This window comes from Caenorhabditis briggsae, assembly GCF_000004555.2.
Source record: "Caenorhabditis briggsae complete genome, chrX, whole genome shotgun sequence".
In the NCBI taxonomy this organism is placed as follows: Eukaryota; Metazoa; Nematoda; class Chromadorea; order Rhabditida; family Rhabditidae; genus Caenorhabditis; species Caenorhabditis briggsae.
In genome coordinates, this window is record NC_013491.2 from 21,529,033 (window position 1) to 21,540,570 (window position 11,538).

The window sequence follows — 11,538 nt, forward strand, 5'->3', positions numbered from 1 at the left end:
AGGTAGGCCGCGGCTCCGTCCAGTCCAGTGATCATTGCATCCATGACTTGTTGAAAACATCCTGGAGCAGATTTGACCCCGAATGGCAGTCGATTGTAGCTGAACAAGCCTCGATGTGTATTGATACAGAGCATCTGTTTGGCTTGTTCGTCGATTTCAATCTGTAAATAGGCTTCGGCCAAATCTATTTGAGAAAAATACTTCCCACCGTTTAAAGTAGCGAATATGTCGTCTGCAGTTGGCAAGGGATGCTGATGCTGTTGGATTGAATCGTTGAGCCCGGTAGAGAAATCTGAGCACATCCGAATCGATCCATTCTTCTTTTTGACAAGAACTATCGGCGCTGCCCATTCCGAATGATCCACTGGAGAGATAACACCTGACTGCTGTAGACGTTCCAACTCCTCTGATACTGTGGTCAATGCTGCGAATGGGACTGGTCGTGCTTTACGGAACACTGGTTGTGCCCCTGGTTTCAGCAGAATAGAAGCTTTAGTTTTGGTACATTTACCGAGCCCTGGTTGGAAGACATTGTTGAATTCCTTTTCCAAATTTGACTTCAGTTGTTCGCGGGTGTTGTCCAGGTAGTCGCATGCTGATCCAACATCGGAACTTACTGCGCAGATTTGTTGATTTAGGGTTTTCCAGAGCGTAGGATCCTTGGAGATCCAGTCGGTTCCGAGGAGTGTACCCGTTTCGGCGACATGTGCTTGTCCCGAAGCAACGTTTCCGTTTATGACGAAATTGCATTGGAAAGATCCTCTGACCTTTATCGGTTGATGATTTGCTGATTTGACTTGGATTGTGGGTGCTTGTAGTTGAGGGCGACCCAGTCGATTCCAATCTTTTGTACTGATCAAAGTGACGTCGGCTCCCGTATCCATCTGCATCTGGATTTTTGTTCCATTGATTGTGACGATACGGTAGATACGAGATGGTTCGAAAGTGGATGCGCTTCTAACCATCACCGACTTGATCCTGTTGTTTTTGCCTTTTTGATCTGTTTCTCGCTTTTTGGTTCTGCAAAATTTTGCGATATGACCATCTTTTTTTACATAGATGACATGTGACCTGCTTTTGGCACTCCTTTGCCCAGTGATTACCGCCGCATTTGTAGCATGGTGACGGTGGAGCCTTCTGCGGTTTATCCCTCTTGGTTTCCTTTGTGCTTATGGCGTTGATCTCTGATGACTTTGGTTCTAGTTTGCATACGCTTTTGGAGTCAGCTCGCACATCCAGAAGCCGTTTGATATTCTGCTCCAATTCTAACAGTGTACATTCTGGTTTCGCTTCCATAACTTGGAGAGCCTTTGTTCGGATGTCGGAGTAAGTGTTATCTCGTAATCCATTTATCCAGACCATACAGCATACTTGATCATCAGTCATCTTCTTGAATTCGGACGATGTGAATTTTCTGAGGTCCAGTATACTCTTCAATTGCTCCTCCAAAATATTCCGTGCGGAGGAAATCTTGGCGTTTCCGGAAAATCGATGATGTCGATTTGAATGTCTCTCGAAGTTTGCTGATGAGCTCCGCAAAGTTGAGCTCGTTCGGGAGTTTCGGTAGGATACGATTTGTGAAGTGAGAGTACTCTTTCGAGCTAAGTTTGGACAGAATTACCCTTGATTTCTCACCTTCTTCTAGAGATTCACCATCCTTAGTCAGGACATCCTCATATCGAGCGTACCACGTGTCGAAGGTTTGGTCGTCGTCTGGATCATAGGTGAAGATTGGAATCCGTTTTGATATCGATTCCACTAGAAAATTGTGTCCACTGGTGGGTGTAGTTGTCAACGGAGCGTTTGCCGGTGCTTGAGCGAGTTTTGCGAAGACGTTGACTAGCAAACCGATTTGTTTGGTGAGATCCGCCAATTCCGTAGCCTGATCGCCAGTTGTTGTGTCTCCTGGTGGCGGCATTGTGTGAACCACCAGCCAGACAGTATGTGAGTAGTAGATGAATAAGGACTTTATTCAGTGAATAGGGGACAACAGAATACTTTGGGGCAGGAGAGAGAGTATCAGAATGATCAGCCCCTTTATCTAGGAGTTCTGACCAAGGGAACAAATAGTTACGCGCGTGATGACAATTAGCACAAACAGTGGTTATTGCGCGCGCCTACTTTGGGTAGATCAAACTAAGGCGGATATTAAACTTATAAAACTAATGAAGGTTTGCATAGTCTGCAACAGAAAGCAAGAAAGAAGCTGGTATTTCAGCATGACTGTATGCTAAAACAGATAGGGGAACAAACAGGGAAAATACTATGGGGACCTAAACTTAAAATGATAATTTCCTAAACTCAAGGGTGGGACTTCTTAAGGGTGGATAGGAAAGAAAAAAAAAGATGATTAAACAATCACCAGATAATAATTATAAAAATAGCAAGAACAAAATAAATCATTAAGAAAATTTGAGTGACATCTTTTGGAACAGCTATTCTGTAGATGTACTTGGCTTTGAATGCAGACTCATAAACGATCCTTGATTATACTGTAGCTGACACTTCGGTGGATCATTGAGATGCTCGTACTGGGGTTGACACTGTGGTAGTGGATCCTTGAGAGGCCGCGTTGGTTCGCTCGGAATATTGACGACAGCAGGTGGATCCTTTCCAGGAGACAGGACTCCTTGATGATGTGACGATTCCTTTTGAGGATCAGCTTGCTCCTGAATTACATGCTGATGTTGATCACGAAAATTTGTAGACAAGCAGCGCGCATCACACTCTCTCATTGCCGAATTTATCCCCGGACGGCTTTCCCTATTCCCACGAGAAGAAGGCTGTGTTCGAGTAACACCGCCAACGGCGACATCTCCCTCTTTTTCGGACGGATCTGGCGAAACGTTCACAGATACTGGGACACTTCCAGGTCTTTGACCTTTATCTGGTTCAAGCTCAGCGGAGATGATTAGATCTCCATGATCTGGAATCTCATCTTCTTGAAGACAATCCTGAATGGAAGACTTGATAAATGGCTTCAACTGGGGATCTTGACATAGCTCTATGTCGACAGCTTTCTTGCCGATCAGCTCACATCCTTCCTTCTCATTCCTTGTATTCCTAGAAACCGACATTGACTCCATTTCAATCAGTTGATTCTCAATGTGCTCAGAACGAGTAACACGTTCCTCTTGCCCTTCTTCTTTCATCACTGAACACACTTGTTCCGTTGATTCTTTAGAGACTTCCTCTCTCAGCTTCTCGAGTTCTTTTATTTCTCCCTGAGCAATAATTTGACTCTTCTCTAGCATGACTGAATCCTCTCCAGAGTTACAAAGCGTGAGGAAAGATTTCCCATTTTTGTTGACTTGGCAGACGGACGCAGAAAGTTGATCTATTAACGGATGGACAATACAACACTTCGGATCACTGAAGTAGCCTTCTACCCATACTTCTACAATCTCTTGAGATCTCGGAGTCAGCAGAATATCCCTCATCAATCGAATAGAACGATGACCGTCTTCAATGTACAACTGAATCCCTAATGATTCAAAATTATTGAAATCCAGAATGACATCGCTTCTTGAAACATCGGCAACGTGGTTCGGAATTTTCGCAGTTTTGCAACGCATAGAAGTCTCGAGAACGACTATGAACAACAGCTTGATTAGCTCGTTATTAGCAGCTCTCGCATTCTGCATAGCAGGTTCCTTCACAACGTTTCTCTCCCACTCCTTTCCTTTCACTTTAACGATATGCTTCCACATATCCTTCGACATGATCGAAACCGTTGCTCCACTGTCAATCATCAGCTCCACATCCACACCAACGATTTTTCCTTTCTCCCATTTACTCCGAACGATACCATCAGGAGGTTCCGAAGCATTCACTTCCATACTACTTGCTACATACTCAAGAGTTGACACACTTGCATTGTGCCTCGAAACGTCAGAAGACAATTGTTTAGGATCTACCTTCTGAGGACAACTTCGCGCGTGATGATCCGGTGACTGACAAACAAAGCAACTCTTTGAACCTCTGGGAGCTTTCGAACAGGATGGCTCATGAAAACCTACTCGCTTACATCCCCCACATCCTTGAAACCCCAAAACATCATCATTACTTTGCTTCACTTCATCCTTCGGAACTGGTTGATACACATTGTCTCCCAGAGACTGCTGATTTGACTGACTCAACTGATTTTCAGACGGAAAAGACTGTGGACAATTACTAGAAGAACTAAACTGCACATTCTTGTTCGACGGATTAGCTTGATAGTTCTGACTAGGCGAGTTGAACCCATTCCGATTATCCTTCGGAATGAACGAATTCCTCGGCTGATGAGCATCTTGACGAGATCGCCCATTATCACTACCCGAAGCTTTTTGACGAATCTTCTCCCTTTCCATCATTCCACGCTCCATTCTAATCGCCTTCTTTCTAGCAGCCTCATACTGCTCAACTTGTGGAAGATCATCGATCTTATCCTGAACCGCCGACGTCATAAACTCATTGTTCGAAATTGCGCTGAGCAATTTTGCAATTTTGATTGAAGCAATTTGTCTCGGACTTATCCAAACAAATGCACGCTTTGCAAGTTCATCTAGAGCCAAGCAATAGTCTTCAACAGTTTCATTCTCCCTCCGACGCAGCTGTTCCCAACGAGTTTTCGCTCGATGAGACTCATCAGCTTCTGAAACTCTTAGCCTATCTGACATCGCAGCTATGACTGTTTCAAAAGATTCTTTCTCGCATTCAGAGATACTTTTGAACACTTTCAGCGCTTTTCCACCCAGGAAATTAGCTTCCAGAAGAATCACTTGCTGCTCTTCGCTTAGCCTTCCGTATTTCATTTTGAAAATACGAACATAAGCTTCTAGCGACGTGGATTTCTCTTCAGCTGTGTATTTCGGTGGCTCTGGTAAACGATCTTCAGTTCTCATCTGTTGCATCATCGCAAACATTGCCATCTCCGACGATCTACCCATATCCCAACTTGACTGATAATGCGGCTTAGCGAAGAACTTCTGTTCTTCTCCCCCATACTCAGGCGAAATCCCATTCATCGTCCCGTTGTGCACATTCTCACGCGCTCTCTCTTTTTCCAAGAAATACTCATCTTGCTTCCGGAAAACTTCCTTCCTGTCTGACCTCCATCCTGACGCTGGAATTCCTCATTTTCCTTCGACTGACTCAAATTTCCGCCTTCAATCCTTCCCAACATCTTTCCGGAAGAAATTGCTTTCAGCGATTGATTTTCTTCTTCGAGTCGCTCTTTGTCTTGCTCCAAATCCTTAACTTTTGATCGGAGAGACTTGACGATGCTCGAATCCGGTTTTGGCTCTTCATTTGACTCTGACGACGATGCGGCGGCGATTCTCTCACGTTTCTGCTGCAAATTGCGATAGAGATTAATTTCTCGCTTCAATTTACTCAACTCTGTCAGCTTTTCTTGAAGCTCTTCGACAGAATCAATTTCGTTTTCTTGCAAGAACCGTACCATGTCTGTCGCTGATCCTTGTCCTCCTTGATTTCCAACGACGGCGAGAGTCTGCTGTGGTGATGGCGACGTTGCATCGATGGCCTGTATTGGCGGTGTTGGAGACAAGCTCTGCAACATTTCAGCATCACTCTGTGATTTTGACGCCTCTTTTTGCAGATATTCGACCATTTTTATGTATTTCGCAATCAACTCTTCTCGGTTATCAATTAGCTCTTCTTTTTCAACAATTAATTCGAAAACGATATTCACCAGTTTTGTGATGCTATGCTCACTCAAACTAGTTTTCTGCTTGATTTCCGCACGAAATTTCGCTTCAATTTCGTTATTCTTCGCAAGTCTCACCTGGAGATCGTCGAGAAGACGCTCCTCGTCGATATCCATCTCGGTGTTGCAGCAGAAAAGCAATGAGAATTTGGCGAAAAAATACGAAATTTGAAGGAAAGAGCGATATTTGAAGGAAAGAGCGATATCGAAATTTGAAGGAAAGAGCGATATTTGAAGGAAAGAGCGATATTGAAATTTGAAGGAAAGAGCGATAATTTGAAGGAAAGAGCGATATCACGGCGAAAATTCAACAAAATCGGATTGAAAATTATTTTCAGCGGAAAATAATCAATGAACAGCTTCCGACAACAGATTCCGACACAAAACAAAGCTTAACACTTGTTTTCTAGCAGCAACCTCGAAATGGAAAAACAGGTTGGTCGTATTTTTTTTCAATATTTTCGAATAAACCAAATTTCAAAGTACAGAGTGTATACGACGGAAACGGAGGAATTGTCACTTCCAAGCATAGAAAGGCAAATGGAACTTATACCCCAAAAGAAAATTATCCAGAGAGCAAGTCGCTGTTGACACTGCTTTGCGGCTTATTCCAGAACTTGACTTCACAATCGCTGAAGACTTGACGGTAATCTTTTTTTTTCATACTTGTAAGGGGCCCGGCGGGCCCGTCATTTCACGAGTGTTGAAATTTTCAAAAATAACATTAGGGGGGACCCTCATGTTATTTTTTTCGACCAAAATTTTTTTTCGCGTTTTTTCGATTTTTTTTTTTGATTAGACAGACAAACAATTCAAAAAACTAAAAAGAATGGAAAAAATTATATTGAGAGCTCAAAACTTGGCTCAAAAATACAGAATTTTTGACACCGGGCCTTCCGAGCCGGCTCGGAATTGTACAAGTATGTTTTTTTTTTCGTTTTTTTCTAAATTCAATTATTTTTGTCCGACGCCGATGAACGTTGTGGCCGATTTTTTATTTGAAGGCGGATAGCTGGTCTTGAAGCAAATAGAGCTACGGTTTTTAGACAAATTCGTGCGCCTTTAATACAGTGGTTTGGAATTGTTTTATTTTTGCCTAATTCAATCAGATTTTTTGTTTGTTTTCAATTGAATTCTCATGAATTATCAGCCTATTTTTCTTATGAAGTAGAAAAGCAGCCCAACCGTAGCTTTTTGCGCTTCAGTACCAGCTATGCGCCTTTTAAAAAAATCGGCCACAAGGTTCATCGGCGTCGGACAACAATAATATCAAAAATTAACACAGTTTTAGGCTCTGAATTAATTTTCTGGTGGTCATTATGCTGTTCATTCGGACTACATAGAGTTTGATTCTGAGAACGCAACCAACGAAGTAATTCACTCCAAAGAAGGAAACCGATTTGCCACGTTTTTAATTGTTTTCAAAACCGCAACCTCGGGAGGTGCAACTTTGTTTACGGACTGAAGTCGCTGTGGGAGCCAATCCAGGTGACGTCATTTTTTGGTTTAATTCAAAAAGAAATGGAGAGAAGGTACGTTTTGGTCAATATGCACAAGCTTATTGAGACTTTGCAGTTCTTGTCTAAAAGAGCTTCATCCAATTTCCTGTAATTTTCAGGAAGAGCTCTTGGAACATGCCGGTTGTCCTGTCTACGCCGGCCAGAAAGTGATTGCCACCATCTGGCTACGCAGTTATGAACAGCCATTGTTGGAGCGATATCAAAATAATAAGAGAATATGAAATGTTTAAGAGTAATTTGTGAGATTTCAATTTTAATAAAGATCAGCGTATGGAAACTAGTGTTTTTTTGTTGAATGCTTGAATTAATGAAGCCTGCTCTTCAAGCTTAATTATCGGTTTTTGTGAGAGATACCAAAAATCTGTCAACTAATAATACGTTTGTGGTATTATGATGATCAGTTTATCAGTCAACAATTTGGATATCATTCAAAAGAACAGAGATGAGATGGCTCAAAGTTGAAAGTCAGGGGTTTCACTATCATAGTTCTTACAGTAACATAGCTCCCGAAAATTAGGGGTTTTTGTTGAATTTTAAGGATTTAAAGGTGGTGTACGGTGAAATTTTTATTGCATCAAAATGTGCATGTAGATTGACTTAAAAATAAAGAAAAAACTCAAAAAAAATTCCTTCATCGAGAAAAACGCATTGAAAAATACGCTGAAAGCCCTTAAGGACGAGGTTTTTTAGGCCGCCCGGTGAGTAAAAGCGCGCGAATTCAAACTTTTCAAATTTTTTCGTTTTCACTTTTTTTTCGGTTTTTTCAAGAGTTTTCTAGGTTTTTGTCAATTTTTCTTCCAGATACATCGGAAAATTTGAACAAAAACAGTGAAAACGAGCGAAAAAATTTTAAAAGTTCGAATTCGCGCGCTTTTACTCACCGGCCTAGAAAAACCTCGTCCCTAAGGGCTTTCAGCGTATTTTTTGATGCGTTTTTCTCGATGAAATAATTTTTTTTGAATTTTTTCTTTATTTTTATCAATCTACATGCATTTGTGCACATTTTGGTGCAATAAAAAATGTCGCCGTGCACCACCTTTAATTTAGTTTGATATCTATATGTATTTAATTATCATGTAATTTGTGCCAAAAAAGTTTTTGTTTAAAAAGTTTTTCCAATAAGATCAGTTGATTAACACTTCTCTAAAAACCAGAATGAAGAGAGGAACAATTAATTTTTTTGTGACTGAGAAACAGATTAATCTTTCATGATCTAAAAATTCCCTTTTTTCAAAATTTTTAAAATCAAAAACTATGGTTCCCATGATCAAAGTACAAAAAAACTCAATTTTCATTTCTCAAGAGTTATCAAATTCTCAACCTCCCCTTTCTGAGAAAAGTCTTCTAGTTCCCATCTTTGACAAACATTGTGCCGACAACCATATAAAAGCAGAGCACAGCAGCCCAAAATACCAGATCGTTCGAGAATGAAGATCCTACTTCTTTTTTCGGCTTTTGCCGTTGCTGTCAACGCCGTCCAATGGAGTGAGCTTGATTTCTATAACATGCTTCGTCGCGATTTCGCCAAAAACAATGCAATTCCTGACATGTGGAAGTTGGTGAGTTTCAAGATTTTCAGAGAGCGTTTTCAGATAGTTAAGATCATGATTGTTTTAATATAGCATATTTCAGACTTGGGACAAGAAGTTGGAGGTGCTTGCCAACAAATTCGACTGCAATGATAAGGCTGTGAGGAAAAATTACCGTTATTTCTTGACAGATGGAAGTCCACGCAATGAGTCCAAAATTGTCGACGCTGATACGCTCAATTGGATGATAGAGACTGAAAAGACAAACCCTGCTGAACTAACGAATACGGTAAAGGAGTGGGAAAAGACGACAGCTCGATTCTTCGAGTACGTCAACAATATCCAAACCAAGATGGCTTGTGGTTTTCCTCTTCCCCACTGCAAGCGCAATTTCGGCATAATGGGAGACATTGTTTACAAACGTGTTTGTCTTTTCGGACCTCAGTGAGTTTGCAAATGTTTTGAACTCTTCAAACCAATTCTATATCTAGTACCAAGCTCGGATTCTACCCACCAGTCGACCAACACTCGGGAAAAATCCCTGGATCGCAATGTGGGCCAAACGGAAAGAACGATGATGGACTCTGCGTTCCTAAGTGATTGATGTCTTATTTTATTAATAAAGTCTTATAAGCAAGCAGTCGTGTGTGCCATTAGAAACAGTAGTGTGTGGCATTAGAAGTTTTTGACAGACTCGTTTCCTAAAACGTAACTAGACCATTTTCAATGACATTTAGTCTTCCATTCAACAGATAATTCACTATTTAGAAAACTTATAAAACGTTGGCTAGTCTCATAAAGTATTATTTTACAAAAGTACATTTGACAACAACACTTATTGTCAAACAAGGAATCTTTTCATTCAGATTCGAAAAACAAAATATTTAATATTTTGTGCACCCTTGTCCGTAGTATTGTTTGACCAGACGGGCTGCAGATCCGATTGGTATGTCGGTTTTGATCTGAAAACAATTCATTTTTTAAATGTTTAATCAAATATCTGAAACTCAATTTAACTGAAGCATCGAGAAGATTTTCATAAAAATAAAATTCAGCTTCCAATAAAAACACTGTTAAAAACATAACACAGATCTTCAATCAAACAATGATCTTGCATTTTTTAGATGGAACAGGATATATTTAGGTAAGTTTCAGAAAAATAGTCACTAAATTAGGGGCCTCCATACACGAGGTGCCAACATCGGGGAATCAAATAAAAATGAGGTGTGAACGATCATGAAAAAAACAAGGAGGCATAAGGATTAGAATATGTGAGCAGGTGGGAAAGAGAGCTAAGTGAGGACGAGAGAAGCAGGTAAATGAAGTTATTAAATGTCATGTGGACTCTAAATGAATTTCAAAATTAGAATATGTATAAGGGTTTTCAGGAATCAGGTGATACTGAGCTTACGTAGAATGACTCCCAAGTGTTGCCCTCGAAAACCATCGAGACGTATTTGGTTAGAAAGAGCGTAAAAAGTTATTTAAGAATCCGAAACGGATAGTTGATACAACATTTTTTGGGGAGTTATGGCCCAAAAAGTACCAAAAAATGGCTAAATTTTTAAAAAATCATAACTTTTGTCAGTTTATGTTCGGTTGCTAAAATTCAAAAAACAGTTGATAGACAAACAACTAAACTTTTAAATAAAATGTTTTTTTCCTATTTTTTCAAATTGTTGACATGTCATAGGGCACATCTATAGTTAGACTTGATGGAAACAGCCAAACTCTTTTTTTAACATAATCTGAATGCCAAAATCTTGTGTTCGTCTTGAACAGAATTTTGAATTAGGTGTTGTCAATTTTCCCCATTGTCTCGGGACACTGGCAACTTGAAAACGCTATAACCCAGAGTCCCCCGATTTTCCAAATAAAATTCCACTAGATTATCCGTTTCATTCGGGTCATATTCATTCCCCTTCTTATCATACTCCGTTCACTAATCACAATCCATTATTTCGTTCACTAACATAAATATAATTTGAATAAGCACCAACAAGCGACGTGACACGCACGCGCCGCTCGGCATTAGCGCCGACATGAGCGGCGCATTCTGCGCACGCACACACACAAATTGTTCGTATCAGAGAGACGGGTATCTCCCTTTTTCTGACCGCGATGCGGTCCCTTTCTACTTTTATTATAGTTTCAGACTTTTTCCTACGTTTGGCAGTGTTATGATTTTGCTAGCAACAGCTTTTGAGGGCAGCAAGGTTTCCTCCGGTAGCTCCCAGGAGGTTTTAGTCCTATACCTTTACCTCTTTTCTGTATCGCTTTCTTTTACCCATTACTCTTGTCTTTGCCGTTTATTCGACCCTCTTTCCTTCAATAAATTGGGATTTGAATAGCTTGTGTACTGTTATGCACTTGCACCGCTTATCTTACACATTAGGGGGTTTTGGGGTCTTTTACAGGTAAACAAGTCTCTCTGGTTAGGAAGTCGGATCGGTCTCGGCTGACCTCGGATCCACTGTCAACATGGTGCATCGACCGAAGAATTTCGAATAAGAATCTAGAAATAAAAATATTTACGATTATTGCTGCCTGACACCAATTTTTGTGAAGTGTGACATGTCATAGGGCACATCTATAGTTAAACTTCATGAAAACAGCCTAACTTTTTTAAAAACATTATCAGAGGACAAAATCTTGTGTTCGGCTTGAACAGAAGTTCAAATTAGGCCCTAGAAATAAAAATATTCACTGACGATGGGACACTTTTGCTTTGAACCATAACTCGAGAATGAGCAAACATTTCAAAAAACTGTAAACGCCA

The 11,538-nt window shown here is 40.6% G+C and overlaps 3 protein-coding genes across 3 annotated transcripts; 1 reads left to right on the forward strand and 2 right to left on the reverse strand.

Annotated features, from left to right (window-relative positions):
• Positions 1 to 156: 156 nt before the first annotated feature.
• Positions 157 to 1,918, reverse strand: CBG28124 (the record flags this gene model as incomplete). The annotated part of the gene is made up of 4 exons (XM_045240821.1): positions 157 to 161; positions 209 to 1,020; positions 1,076 to 1,601; positions 1,636 to 1,918. 4 exons carry the CDS (start codon positions 1,916 to 1,918, stop codon positions 157 to 159), a joined length of 1,626 nt encoding a protein of 541 aa, XP_045099057.1.
• Positions 1,919 to 2,435: 517 nt separating this feature from the next.
• On the reverse strand, positions 2,436 to 5,827 carry CBG28123 (the record flags this gene model as incomplete). Its single annotated transcript, XM_045240822.1, has 2 exons — positions 2,436 to 5,107; positions 5,137 to 5,827. 2 exons carry the CDS (start codon positions 5,825 to 5,827, stop codon positions 2,436 to 2,438), a joined length of 3,363 nt encoding a protein of 1,120 aa, XP_045099056.1.
• Positions 5,828 to 8,657: 2,830 nt separating this feature from the next.
• On the forward strand, positions 8,658 to 9,359 carry CBG10579 (the record flags this gene model as incomplete). The annotated part of the gene is made up of 3 exons (XM_002645960.1): positions 8,658 to 8,789; positions 8,863 to 9,203; positions 9,251 to 9,359. 3 exons carry the CDS (start codon positions 8,658 to 8,660, stop codon positions 9,357 to 9,359), a joined length of 582 nt encoding a protein of 193 aa, XP_002646006.1.
• Between the last annotated feature and the right edge of the window lie 2,179 nt (positions 9,360 to 11,538).